This window comes from Daktulosphaira vitifoliae, unplaced genomic scaffold, assembly GCF_025091365.1.
Source record: "Daktulosphaira vitifoliae isolate Bord-2020 unplaced genomic scaffold, ASM2509136v1 Scaffold_3, whole genome shotgun sequence".
NCBI classification, from domain to species: Eukaryota; Metazoa; Arthropoda; class Insecta; order Hemiptera; family Phylloxeridae; genus Daktulosphaira; species Daktulosphaira vitifoliae.
Genome location: NW_026099574.1, coordinates 12915456 through 12930760, shown reverse-complemented (window position 1 = coordinate 12930760; position 15305 = coordinate 12915456). Strand labels below are relative to the sequence as shown.

General features: G+C 29.2%; 2 protein-coding genes across 14 annotated transcripts in view; one reads left to right on the top strand and one right to left on the bottom strand.

Moving 5' to 3' along the window:
- The window catches only part of LOC126902327 (uncharacterized), a 137466-nt gene that overhangs the window by 27712 nt on the left and 94449 nt on the right, over positions 1 to 15305 (bottom strand). For 2 of the 13 annotated variants that reach the window (XM_050679465.1, XM_050679475.1), the window contains exon 2: positions 1770 to 1953. The exons of 9 other annotated variants lie outside the window; for them this stretch is intronic. In XM_050679465.1, coding sequence (XP_050535422.1) covers positions 1770 to 1953 — 184 coding nt within the window. Of the gene's footprint in view, positions 1 to 1769; positions 1954 to 7349; positions 7442 to 14801; positions 14996 to 15305 lie in introns of those variants that run through there. 2 more of the 13 variants (XM_050679476.1, XR_007703191.1) reach the window with 2 other exon arrangements.
- LOC126902316 (KRAB-A domain-containing protein 2-like) lies at positions 2806 to 5141 on the top strand. The gene is made up of 2 exons (XM_050679442.1): positions 2806 to 4241; positions 4310 to 5141. Exons 1-2 carry the CDS (start codon positions 3105 to 3107, stop codon positions 4781 to 4783), a joined length of 1611 nt encoding a protein of 536 aa, XP_050535399.1. The 5' UTR covers positions 2806 to 3104; the 3' UTR covers positions 4784 to 5141.

The window sequence follows — 15305 nt, the reverse complement described above, 5'->3', positions numbered from 1 at the left end:
ATACTAACTTAAAAAGAATTAAGAAAAAATGCAAAAAATATTCAGTTATACGCGTGTTGGAACCTTGTACCCCAAGCGTGTAAAACATAAATTTTACCAACTCGGCAACCGTACGTTGCTTCCGGCGGTTGAAAAATTGGCTATTTAAGCTAGTTCAAATTTCAAAGTTATTTTTCTCGACTTAAAAGAAACAAACATATTTAAATAAGTTTAACTATCTATACTATATCAATTTTAATTTATATAATATTTATGAAAATCTGTACTCCCCTTGTCAGGTATTTTAAAATAAAATAAAATACAAAACCCAGAATTTTAACACAAAAATAGCAAATTTTTGTATACGGTAGTCATTTTTACAATGAAGACAAATCCAGAGGTCAAATTTTTTTTTTTTCAAATTAAAGTATATTACATTAGCTTTAATTTAAGATATATATAAAAGTGTCAGTCTTTCCGGAACATTTTCAAAAGTTAAGTTGAAAAAGTTCTACTTTCTATACGCATTTTAAAAGGTTTGCACCCCCCCTGTATAAAGGGAAATGGTCCGATTTTAAAAAAAAGTANTAGGGAAAGGGTCAAATTTATAAAAAAAATATATAAAATGATAGGTAAATATCTAAGGTATCTATAAAAAAAAAATTATATTGATTAGATCATTTTTAAAAAAGTTATGGCAATTTTAAGTAAAAAAAATTAAAAAAATATCGAAAATTAGCGATTTTTAAATTTGTAATTTTTTGGGGAATTTCCCCCGTTTACGGGGAACCAGGGAATTTTTTTCAATTTTTGAGTGTAATGTCTTCAACTAGATACGATTTGTGATCTTTTGACATATTTTTCATCAAAATCGGTTCAGTGAGAGCTGAGATTGAGCGTATACAGACACAAAAAAAAACACATCATAGTAAAATTAATACCTTCTCAGCTTCGCATCGAAGCTAAAATAAACGTCTATAACAACAAATTATTTGCTTCAAAATCAAAAGGTTTATCATCATCATCAAAATATCTATATAATTCATAAGGTACTTTTTTTCCTACGTCATTAGAAAATAGATAAGGACGAGAAGATAACAATANAGAAAATAAATAAGGACGAGAAGATAACAATAGTCCGAAAACTGAATTGAATGTAACATTTCGTTCTACCCTGGCTTCATAATTTGCATATGACTGTGCAAAAACATCCAACTAAAGATCATATTATTGTATTAATAACGTTAATATACCAGTAATATAAAAGATAGTTTCAGACTATATAATAGAAGCTTATTTTATATTTTAAATAACTAAACAGGCAATATTAAGTATCAAAGTCATTGAATAAAAATTCATTTTCACTACATATCTTAGATAAATTGAATTTTATTGAATAACGGGTTTATTTAAGGAATGGTTTGATCAGGAAGAGTGCGAATTGATACCATGTCTTTGGTATATGGGATGAACAAAGAGATAACCGACTAATGGGACTTTATTTCCCTTCGTGCATAAAGCATCACGTATTTTTNTCCTTTCAGCAGAAAGCATCACGTATTTTTGTAGGCTCTATAATGACTTATGCCCCTCCAAATTGTAGGGTTATATGATAAATGAACATGATATAATGATTCTCCATAATTCTTATGCTATTTTATTCTTAGGTTATATTATGCTATCAATAACAATAACTGTTCGATTGACACTAAATTAAAATAAGATACTATGATAAGTTTCCAATAGCTAATAACTTTTTACTTATTACTATTTATTTAAAAATTATCTACTTCATTATTTTGTTTAAGAGGTTCTACACCATGCCAATTTCTAATATTATTTATTGAAGATAAATATTGTCTTTTTATTTTAGAATGCATGTCCATATCATCTTCCATTCCTTCATTGTAACCAATATACTGTAAGTGATCACATTTTAATTGTTTATCAAATTCAGCCCATGATTTTTCTAAGCTGTAGAAAAAAATGTATTTTTAAGTCTTGACAACAATTTTTAATTCGATGCGAACCTGAGAAGGTATTAATTTTACTATTATGTGTTTATTTATTTATTTTTTTATGTCTGTTCAACTTTTTCTCAGATCTCACTTGACCGATTTTACTCAACGATACGTCGCAAATCACAAATTGAAAATCACAAAATGATAGATCACAAATCTTAACTAGTTGAAAACATTACCATCAAAATTTTTTTTTTTTTATTAGAAAAACAATCTGTACAATTTAAATTTACAATAAGTTTTTTTTTTTGACATTTTAAATAATGACATTTATAACATTAAAGGATGTCACCCATTGGTAACACCTTAATTAGATAATTTAAGTTATACTTTTGTTTAGATTATATTGTTGGCGTTGTTTTAGATCAATTTGCATATATAGAATTTATATCATTAAATAGTACATTTTATGAGGAATATTCCGTAGTTATATCCTAAGTGATCTGATATTATAAATATCCCGTGCCTAGTTTCACCTATGATTTCGTATGCTGTATATTGTTAAATTTCCTTTTTTATATTCATTTGTTTGATTTTTTTAGATTTGATGAGCAGCAGAAAAGGTATAAATTTTATAATGATGTGTTTTTTAACACGCTTATATTAGTTTCACCTGTACGTATGTATGTATGTATGTTTGTAACTCTCCAAAAGCCACGCGTTATCGCATATTCCGTCGTCTAGACTAGACTGTCATAACGCATTCACCCCACCCCACGCCTAGCTCACCACACGACGGCAACACTATTCCTGTATAAATTTATTTTTGGTTATCGTACCCGTACACACGTGCTTGTCATCAATATTATATATATGTTACGGGTAAAGTACAAAATATGGTTAGTGTTCACATTATCCGGGTAATGTGTACACTACCTGTACCTATTGGATAAAGTAAAAATACTATTTATAAAACGTTTATTTCGTACTTTACTCGGGTATTTTACACATTATCTACGACTGAGTGGGTAAAGTACTTTGATAAAATGTATATGATAAAATAACGATTGTAGATAAATGTTTATGAAGAAACACACGCAATAATATTTAGTACAGTGCTAGTTCGTCTTAATACACGCGTCGTACATATAATAGGTTTTTAAAATGACTTCACGTGAAAAATTTTATGAATGTTTTTATAAAATAGTTAATGAAAAAAATAATAATTCAGTTTATTTATCGGCAGTTAAGTATAATGAAATAGTTTCGGAAATTAAAAATGTGAGATCAAGTGGAATAAAAAGTAACAAGGCATATCGAATTTTGAAAAAATACGACCTCATTACTATTGGAGAAGAAGATAAATTAATATTGCCGTTGTTGGAAGGTAATACAAACATTTTGTACTATATTACTAATGAAAATATCTATGATGTGCTACACGATGTACATTTGAGTATTGGGCATGGTGGAAAACACCGCATGAATGCTGAAGTTAAAAAAAAGTATAAAAATATAACACAAGAAGCAGTGTCTATTTACTTAAAGTTTTGTGAATCGTGTCAATCTAAACAAAAATCTAAAAACAAGGGTCTAGTGATTAAACCAATGGTGTTTTCGGAAATGAATAGTAGGTGCCAAGTGGACCTGATTGATATGCAGTCGCAGGGGGATGGAGAGTTCCGGTTTATTATGGTATATCAGGATCACCTTACTAAATTCGTTCAACTAAGACCCTTAAAAACAAAGAGAGCAGAAGAAGTTGCAAAACACCTTATCGACATATTTTGTATTTTTGGAGCTCCGATGATATTACAATCTGACAACGGCCGCGAGTTTGCAAATAAAATAATAGAAGACTTAAAAGAAATGTGGGACACACTGAAAATTGTTCACGGAAAGCCACGCCACAGTCAGTCACAAGGAAGTGTCGAGAGAGCAAATCAAGACATACAAAACATGTTGATAACATGGATGAAAACAAATAACTGTAAATCATGGTCAGAGGGACTTCGATTTGTACAGCTAATGAAAAATAGGGCCTACCACGATGGCATTAAAAGATCTCCATACATGGCCATGTTTGGTACTGATGTGAAAATTGGTTTGTCATCATTTTTACTACCAGCTGAAACAGTGGAAAAATTAACCACTGAACAAGAATTGGAAGAAATATTGCAAAGTGTCGTGTCAAACTATGAACAAAGAGAAAATCATAGTGTTTCCGATAATTACTGTGAATCGTGTGGCTGTACTCTTGGTAATGAACAAACATCTATTTGTGGTTTGTGTGATAAAAAAGTAATTATATTACAAAACAAGTTTTATTTAGGAAAAAATGTTATTTATTTTTATTAAAAATGTTTCAGAACACCATAGAAAATGAGAGAAGCAATTCAAAATTATCGCTTGAGCAACAAGCAAAAAAAATGAAGTTCAGATCCATCAACAAATTCCCACCATGCAATGTTGGCGACACAGTTAGAGTCAAACTACCAGAAGTAGACAGAAGTAAGGGTGATCCACAGAATGTACTCTTTGCGATTGTGTCTATAAGTGATAATCAATATTACGAACTCGGTAATAAAAATGGCACTCTTCATCAACTTTATTCCAGAAATCAATTCACTGTATGCTCTGAACCATTAATAGATATTTTAGAAGTTTTAGCCACAAAAAAATCTTTGCGTGAAATAGCTAATGAACAATCTTTTTCCGGTGGTCAAGGTTTTAAGAAGTGTTTATGTAAAACTACATGCTTAACAAATAAATGTAAATGCAAATCCGGGGGAATACTTTGTAATTCTAAATGTCATCCAAACTCAAATTGTTCTAATAAATAATTGTATTTCGCTTAAAATAAATAGTAAATAGTAAATAGTAAAATTGTTCAAATATATAATTTATAGTTTAATCGTAATAATAATAAATAATTTTTTTTTGAATTAGTATAATTTGGTTTTTGCTACTAGAAAGACTTTGTATAATCTGTACCATTTACCGAAGTTATAAGTTTACGATTATAGTTATACGAATACATTATCCACAGCACACCGGATAATGTATAAATTGATTGGATACTACATATTTAAGGTGGATAATGTATACATTACACTGTTCGTATGGATGAGGTTCACATTACCCGGGTAATATGTACACTAACCATTTTTATACTTTACCCGTAACATATATATAGAAACAAATTTTTATATTGACTGACCATTATCATCCGCGTGCATACGGCTTACGTATATTCCTACCGCCGTTTATACCTCAGGTATAACGTTAGTCCGACCTGCCCAATAGAAACCCGTTTCCTGACTTACTGAACACCCTGTATATTAACACACTTTATTCTTATTTAGAGATATAGAACTCATTCATTCCGATTACGAGGGATGATTTCATTTTTCGTCACTACCTCCACGTTCCGGGAGTGAATAATTTACGCGCCTGCTGCTTTCCTTGGATCTGGTAGCCGTTTCTCAGACTCCCTCCCCGGAATCGAACCCTGTATTCCCGTTACCCGTTACAACCGTGATATTGATATTAACTACTATCATAACATGAAACTAAAAAGCGTGGGTGCTTTGTGCCATATTTTTCGTATATTGATCGCCCGACGCTTTTATGATAATAATACTAGTACTTTTCGTACATTATTGTTTTAAGCTTATTATAAAAATTATTTAAAATTTTTTAGTTCAATGTGCTTTAAAAGCGTGTTTTTTTAGTCTTTTTAAACTATATTTATTACATTTTTGGTTTTCGTACCCGTACAAGCGTGCGTGACATTAATTATATATATATAAACAAACTTTTATTTTGACTGACGAATACCACCCGCATGTAATGCGCCTTACCTATATATATTTATATATTCCTACAGCCGCTGCCGCCGTTTATACCTTAGGTATAACGTTCCCCCCGCCCACAAAACACAGCTATACCCTGTGCATGATACGTTTACGTAGTTAAGTCGCTTTACATGTATATACAGAGTGATTTTTTTATTAAGTTTCATTAAAAATTCAAATGCCATTTACTATTGAATTAAAAACTAAAACATTTTATTAAATTAAAAATATGTGTTAACATTTAAATAAACAAAGTTGACACCCTTACCAGGCATAAGGGATGAATTTAAAAAGTATTACACAGTTAATAATTCAAGAATAATGTGTAACTAAAGATAGTAATAAAAAAAAATTTTTAAATTATTATTATTCTGTAAGTAATTGAGTGGGTTACGATAAAAAAATCACCCTGTATATATTGTAATTACTATTAAAAATATTTATTNCGATAAAAAAATCACCCTGTATATATTGTAATTACTATTAAAAATATTTATTAACACGCTTTATTCTCATTAAGGGATATAGAGTGTATTCATTCTGATTACAAAGGATGATTCCCGTATCGTCATTTTTCGTCACTACCACCATGTTCCGGGAGTAGGTAATTTACGCGTCTGCTGCTTTCCTTGGATGTGGTAGCTGTTTCTCAGACTCCCTCCCCGGAATTGAACCCTGATTTCCCTTTACCCGTTACAACCATGATATTGATAGTAACTACTATAATAACATAACACTAAAAAGTGAAAAATAAATATAGTTTAAAAAAACTATATTTATTTTTGTCTGTTACCACTTTTTTTTATATGATAGTACTCGTTTTAAACTAATTATTAATAATATCAAAAATTAGTGATGATGGAAAAATCTCAATACATATTAAAAATCAGTGGGAAAAATGGGTTTAGAAAAATATATTTTTGACTCTAATAAAAATTCCTTGTGGATCATTTATTCATAATTAGAACAAATTATAATCTAAAAACTTTTGTGTCAATCACCTCAATTTTTATACATATTTGCGATAAAAGTAATAACTCTTTTATAATTTTTTTATAAATTCTCCGTATAAATTATAATATTAAATAATTGAATATAAATTTCATACTATATTTAATTGATATACTAAATATTTATTCATATATAACACTTATAATCATAAAATTTCTAATCATGATATAAATAAGGGAATAGGTGTTCATTCTGTTTTTGGAATAATCCACCAATTTCATAAAATTAAACAGATTTGCATCGAAGATTTAATTATAATGATGATTATTTTAATCACTGTAAGTTATCATCTATTTTGTCTCGAATATAACACGTCCACACTGTGCCACGACTGCAATGCGCTACCGTTTTTTTAATTTATTTATTAAAAAAAGAAATAATTGTATTCAATATTACTCATAAAAATTTCTTGGAATTTTTAAAAAAATTGTAGCAAAAAGAATTTACCAAGTATAATTTTCATGATATTATCATAAAATTGCATTCCATTTGAATCGAATTTTTTACATATTAGAATAGAAAAAAACAAATTAATACTCACTCCTTTTTAAGATTACCAGATGTTTCATAGCATGTATAAAATATTATACATAATTTTAATAAAATCATTTGAATCATTTTTATCGTAAGATGTACAAATTGACAATTTGATCAAATAGAGAGAAATTTTAGTAAAAAAGTTTAATTTTCATTGAAAATATGTATATATTAAGCTATTTAATAATTTCTTCATTTATTACAGTTAATTTTATAATTATTATTCATTATTATATGTTTATAGCATAGTTAAACAGAGAAGCGAAAAATTTACCATCGTCATAACTAGTATTTGTACAAAAACACTTTGTAATCTGTAAATAACTTAATGCTGTTGAGTTTCTAAGTAATTGGTCGTTAAAAATTAATTTTATTGTAGAGATTATATTTTTTTTTCATGTTTATAACAATGAATTATTGAAAATTTGAGAACGTATGATGATAATATGTGCTCCCGGTGTCTGAACCTACTTAAAACAGTAATCTAAAAAAAAAATTAACTTTTCATTTTTTATGATTAACTTAGAGCTACTATTATTCAGTAGAAGATATTACGAGAGTTTCAAAAATATAATTATTATTATAGTTAAATAAACAATTGCAATTGTGATGGTGTCACGTTACCATTATTGTATAAAACTATTATTATAAAACACAGACAGTGCATCCGATTCTAGAAACTGTAATGCGGGCCCGCGTAGAGAAAATGGATTTATTAGTAAATAAGTAGAATTGAAGTAGAATTGAACAGAGTTTATTTATTAATGATCAATTTAATAGTGATCGATTAAAATAGAATAAAATTACATTGAATATTATAATATATAATACACGAAATAGAATACAGCTTTAGTATACAGACTTAGAATTAATAGGCTTAGATTTAGAATATTATGTGTACCGTCACTTTCACATATCGAACCACGACTGACTCTATGGGATCTACAGTGGCAGTCCTTTGCTCATGGTTGCTCTAAAACCCTTGGTCAGCACATTCCTGTGTCCGACGACAGTCGGCCGACCATATATTCTATACTCTATTCAATTACAAAATAATATTCAGGGGTTCATAACAAAACTAATGAATTTACGATTAATATTTATTGCAAAATTGGCAATCGTCCGAATTACTATTTAAAGCAAAAGGACCTGGCCATCGTGATCAGTCAATTCCAGTGCTTTGTGTCATTCAGTCTCAGTACTTGGTTGTCACTGTCCGGCTTACTGCATAAAGTCAAGTCTTTGTTTTTCATTTTCATCTACCTACTTTCGTCCTCGACATTTCAAAGTACTTGTGTCTTATNCCTACTTTCGTCCTCGACATTTCAAAGTACTTGTGTCTTGTACTTCGTCTGCACCTCGTACTCTGTTATCTTCCTTACCTGGTACGCTTAGTATTCGTGTCTTGCATTTGAGGAGTACACCTCATACTTTGGATTCCATTGCGTACACCTGATATTTTTGTATTGCACTTCGTCTCTTCTTCATACGAAAGTGTTACCCTTATTTTCTTCTTATAACAACGGCCTTTCGACAACCACAGCTAATCCGGAGTGTCAGCCGAGCACGGTAATTGCTGTATGATCAGGCAGCAGACTCATCATCATCTTCGTACACTACTCTATACCTTCCTTGCGTGTTTTGTTTTGTGTTACGACACTATACTAATAAAAAATATGAGAAAATTTTAGAAAAATTAACTTTATTATCTTTAATATATTTTTAGCACGGTATTAAATGTGTAATATACAATTAAACTAAAAATATTGTAGGGTGAGCGGAATATTAAAATTAATAATGAACGATCAATATTTTTAAATAAATAATTTTATTTTTAATTTTTAACAATTTTTTAATATCAACACAATCACACAATTAACACAATAAAAGTTCGTAATCCTCATTGTGGAAATTCTTAATTATTTATCGTGCACTTTAAATATTGTGTTTATTCTTCGGCGAGCAGGTCGGCGGGCGGCAGTGACGACAGGATACCCGCCGCCATTCAGGACACCGTTCGGCACTCCGAAACTGTCCGGATCGCCGCCCGCCTCTGCACCCTGAGCAGGGCTTCACGGTTTTTGGACGAATACTCAAGAGTATCTGCCCAAAACCGTCCCGTACAGGAGGACCGAGTGTTTGACTCTGACTAAAAGTCTACGCCGCATCTCCCTTGACCCTCCCAGATTGGACAATAGTCCCGCCAGGCTACAGTGCGCACTACCTGCGTATCTAAAAATAATATATTGTTTATATTGGTGGTTGTGTTATTATCATCTAGTCAGAAATACATTTAGATAGTCAAAAATATTTCTAGTCAGCGTGTGCTCTAGGTCGGCACTTCAAATGACTTCGTTAAGTGAATGCGCTAAATCGGCACATTAAATTTCTCTTATTAAGTGTGTGCCAAGTCGACACTTAATTATTTATCGTGCACTTTAAATATTGTGTTTGTGTGTTGTTCACTGTTGGCCTTAAGTAGGCAATTGTATTAAATAACTGAGGAAGTATTGAATAACGTCGATTTTAATATAATATAAGTTTTACAACAGTAGTAAGCAATTTTTGAATTCTTAAGCAACATAATAATGTCATATAAAAGGTAAATGTAGGGTAAACAAATAACTCTTGGTTTAAGGCCCCATGTCTTTCCCAAGGCTCTACTGCAAGTCCAAAATGTGGTCATTGCTTTTTTGATTCTTGACTCAACATGTGATTTCCGTTTTAGCTTACTATCCAAGATATGCCTAAGTATTTTACTTCCGATTTTAAGCTAATTTCTTTTCCATTTAGAGTAAGAGCGTCAAGACTGTCTAGTCCTATTCTCCTTCTAGTGAACATAACAACCCTGCTTTATTTGGATTAACAGATAGACCGTACTTACTACACCATATCTGTATAGTGTTAAGTCTCTGTTGTGCTAAGTCTATAATAGTGTCTGGGAATTCACCCACCACTGCTATAACTAAGTCATCCGCATAGGCTTGTGTATAACAATATTCGTTTAACTCTCTAATAAGCGAGTCCAATACTAGACACCATAACAAGGGGGATAGAACCCCGCCTTGTGGACATCCCTGTTTAACACTCTTGATTACTTTGGTCTCATTGAGCTGTCCCAAAATGGAGCGTTCCTTAAGCATGGATTCTATGCACTTAATAATAAGTGGTTCTATTCCATGTTGTTGTGCAGATTCACACAAAATGCGTGTAGTATAAAAGATATAACAGGTGAAGCGCTTATTTTGTTGAAATTACTTTAAATTGTTAATAACTTCGAAAAACTGGTCCAATAATTATTATCGACAAGTTATTCAATTAATTATATTTTAACATTTTTTGTTTTATAAAATAAAAATTGATCACTTGTGGCTTATTAATTTAATAAAATTATAACTACTGTTAATATAAAAACTAAAAAATATTAATAATATTAACTCAAAAGTCACAAAAAATTACTAATAAGTANTAACTCAAAAGCCACAAAAAATTACTAATAAGTAGCGGCTATGTATTTCGTAAACAATATTACCATTATGAACGCTAAATACATACTGACACCTTGACTAGAAAAAAACTCCCTTATATACCCCTAGTGACGTCTTAACTAAGTAATATTATCACATTTTGCCAGTTTACATACGTTTAAAAATGAATTTTTCAGTGGGCCAAGATCCCAATTAATTAAATTGTTTTTTTTATTTTTAACACGCTTATATTAGTTTCACATGTAAGTTGTATGTTTGTTGTTTGTTTGTTTGTAATTCTCCACGCGCCACGTGTTATTATACCCGTCATCTATGGTCTTGATACTAGACTGTCGTAGCGTATTTACCCCACACATCTCACAACACACCACTATCACTATTACTTATAGGTTTATTTTTGGTTTTCGTACCCGTACATGCGTACGTATAATCAATATTATATATACAGGGTGATTTTTTTATCATAACCCACTCAATTACTTGCAGAATAATAATAATTTAAACATTTTTTTTTTTTTATTATCTTTAGTTACACATTATTCTTGAATTTTTAACTATATAATACTTTTTAAGTTCATCCCTTATGCCTTGGAAGGGGGTCAACTTTGTTTTTTTAAATGGTAACACATATTTTTAATTTAATAAAATGTTTGGGTTTTTAATATAATAGAAAATGACATTTGAATTTTTAATATAACTTAATTCGTTTATTAGATATGAACATTTAAAGTTTCAAATTTTTGAAATAATATACATGTATAATACACATGGGATTGTAAATACAGGTACTTAATTGGATTTTTATTGCTGTCTCAGTCACGGATTGTTTATTATCAATTGATATACTTTCTGTATTGTCAGTTAGTGTATTTATAAACTCATAACAATGTGTCTTACTATCATTGATAATAACAATGCTGTGTACCTGCTAATATCGATGTCATAAAAAATCAATTAGCTACCTGTATTTGTAATCCCTTGTGTATTATACCTATATATTAACTCAAAAATTTGAAACTTTAAATGATTATATCTAATAAACGAATTAAGTTATATTAAAAATTCAAATGCCATTTACTATTAAATTAAAAACTCAAACATTTTATTAAATTAAAAATATGTGTTACCATTTAAAAAAACAAAGTTGACCCCCCTCCAAGGCACAAGAGATGAACTTAAAAAGTATTATATAGTTAAAAATTCAAGAATAATGTGTAACTAAAGATAATTAAAAAAAAAAAAGTTTAAATTATTATTATTCTGCAAGTAATTGAGTGGGTTATGATAAAAAAATCACCCTGTATATATATTAACAAATTTTTATTGTTTATTATTAGATATGAACAATATATTTAGGACAATAATATTGAAGATGGTCTTTGTTCGCGCCGAGTGTAAGAGCTGCACTGATTGGGTGTAACAGGTGGTAGTGCTTGTGCGCTATCACCTGTTAAGACGCCTTATCAGTTTAGTACCGTGTTGTTCGGTCGGGTTTTTATTAAAAAATGGAATGTGTTCCTGTAGTAGTATTATACAGTTTTTAGTTTAAGTTACATTGGTTTTCATTTGAATTAATTGTTGTTTTTGTATGAATCCATAAAAACTTTGTTCAAGTTTCGGTTTAAAATACATTATTCATATCATTATTTGAGGACTTATAGTTGTTTTCATTTTTTGCCTTCTTTTTTCTTTTATATTGGTTGGTGCATTGCTGTAATCAAAACTACAGATATTGTCTTACTGTTATAAATGGTAATTCACATTATTTATATAGAGCATAGCTGCATTTGTATTCATTAGNACATTATTTATATAGAGCATAGCTGCATTTGTATTCATTAGTCTGGGTAAGTTTATTTTATATCACCAAAAAACATATTTTTCCTTTAGCGATTTTAAATTGATTAAAAATTTTTGTTGATTAATATTTGCCCCTATTTTCAGCCGTACGGCAAAGTTCTAATTCCCATTTATACTTGGGATCTTTATTTTTAGAACAGCCCAGGCGGCAACAGTCTTCAATAGGTCTTCTAATATTATATTTATAAAAATTCTTCTCAAGTTGGTATAAAATTTAAAACTAGAAAAACGAAATAACTTTAAAGAAAAATTATCGATTTTTATAACCAATATTATTAACTACAATCGCAACTTTAAAGCACTATAACTTTGGAATCACATACTTCCGCTCAAAATTTTTTACATATTCTTAATCTACATAAAAAACAAACGTTTAAAAAAAAAAATGTTGAAAAAAAAGGGTGTCCCGTAAAGTAGATTTATACCTCTACTGTATATATATAACACTTCGACTGGGTATTCGTGAGATGGCCACCGCCTTTTGGTTGCCTCAGTGTATTACTACAGGTACTTACCAGTTGGGTCATTTATAATATCTCTATAACAGGAACCTTAATTATTATTTATTATATCTACTTGTCTTTATTGTTATAAACCCTCGGAGTCTACAACCCCGATAGAACCATAGTCCTAGCACTAAAGGCATTTACCATCTTTATTTTCGTATTATAACAATAAAAAAATCACCCTGTATAGTATTTAACATAAACTTTAATATGACATATATTTAAATCACCGAGTATTTCCGGAACATTTTCAAAAAGTAAGTTGAAAAAGTTCTCCTTTTTGTTTGCATTTTTAAAGTTTTTAACCTCCCCTGTATAAAGGGAAAGGGTCCGATTAAAAATAAACGTATGTCCAATAAAAGAAGTAAACATAAAATATTTATCAAAAAAATTGTATTGATCCATATATTTTTGAAAAAGTTATAAGAATTTAAAATTGAAAAAATAAAATATGAAATTATAAATTTTAACACCAAAAATGCATGTTTTTTAACTACGGCAACCATTTGCATACAGAACATAAGTCGTCGGGAAAATTTTTTTTTTTTTGACTTAATAGTACACAACATTATCTATATTTTAACGAATATTTGAAGCTCGGAATATTTCCAGAACATTTTTAATACTTCAGTTGAAAAAAAAAAATATTAGTGCAGAATTTGCCATTTTGAAACCTCACCTAAGGACAAGTAATAGGTTAAATTTTCGAAAAATTTATATCAAATAAAAAGAAAATATCTAAAGTTTCAATATAAGCAAAAAATATTCTGATTTTTTATTTTTTATAAAGTTAAAGCAGTTTTAAGAAAAAAAGTTCAAATAATGACAAAGTTTACCAATTTTAAAAATCGTAATTTTTGGGGGAATTTCTGTAATTTATGGGAAACGAGGGAAAATTTTTAATTTTTGAGATTTCTTGATGTATTGTTGAGAAAAATGACTTTTCATCAAAGTAAAAAATATACTTTTCTAAACTCATTTTATGTGCTGATTTTAATTCTGCAATTATATTTTTTCTATCGCCACTAATTTTTGATATTATTAATAATTAGTTCAAAATGAGTATTAACATATAAAAAAAAATTGAAATGCCTATAGACAAAAAATATGTAAATACACCTTTGTATACACGTCGTCAATAAATTTACATACCACTATCTTAAAAAATTATATTACAAAATTATTTGTGAGTAAATGTTTTATTACACATAATATTAAATAAAATACATGTATTAATAGAGTACATCCATATATAAATAACAATTTCATAAGTGTTTTTCTAAATAATCATTAATATATAAATTGAAATTTCTAAATTTAAATCGTACAAATAATAATAATGATATTGACAATTCATCACAAATATTAATTTAGTTATAATTAAACATTAATTTTAACAGCATTATCATCAAAAATCAAGTAAGAATCTATCGAACGTTTAGTTTTCTTTTTTTTCAAGGCTGTCATTTCTTTTAGAAGAAGATCCCGTAAGTTTTTTGACATATGACAGGAAATCGTATTTAATCATTTTTTCTTCGGGTTTTTTTGCTTCCTGAAGAAATTCAAAGTAACCATCATGTTTCATGATTTCAAGATTTCTAGGTGTTATATTTTCTTTATATTTTCCCAATACGTGTGGATTCGGATGTATTATTGCTACAATAACGTAGAAATTTCCTTTTTTTTTTCCGTATTACTTATAGTTTCATTTTTTTTTGCCACACCAATTCCTATGTTAATGGAACTTTTCCAAATTATAGTAGTTGAAAGTCGACACTTCCAAGAATATTTCTCAACTACATAAAATCATACAGCTTAGTAAATAAATAATAATGAGTTTATTAATGTACAATTATTAGTCACAATTCAATACTAATAAACGAGGGTTTGCCATAAAAATATGACGTTGGTAGACCATAATTGACCGAACCTACATGTTACAGTTCAATCGATTTATGTGCTGCGCTCGATGCAGAACTGCACTCGTTTCCTCCACCTTCTTCCTCACCTTCAGTAAATATTAGGTTAAAGAAAAGTTTTGAAAAATGAGTTAGTGTATGTTTTAATACTGAGTTCAGTGTATATGTGTATTTTTTGTTGAGTAAT

Coding starts and splice junctions, on each gene's coding strand:
- LOC126902316 (XM_050679442.1), top strand. CDS start 3,105: ATGACTTCACGTGAAAAATTTTATGAATGTTTTTATAAAATAGTTAAT. Junction 4,242..4,309: donor GTGGTTTGTGTGATAAAAAA/GTAATTATATTA, acceptor AAAATGTTTCAG/AACACCATAGAAAATGAGAG.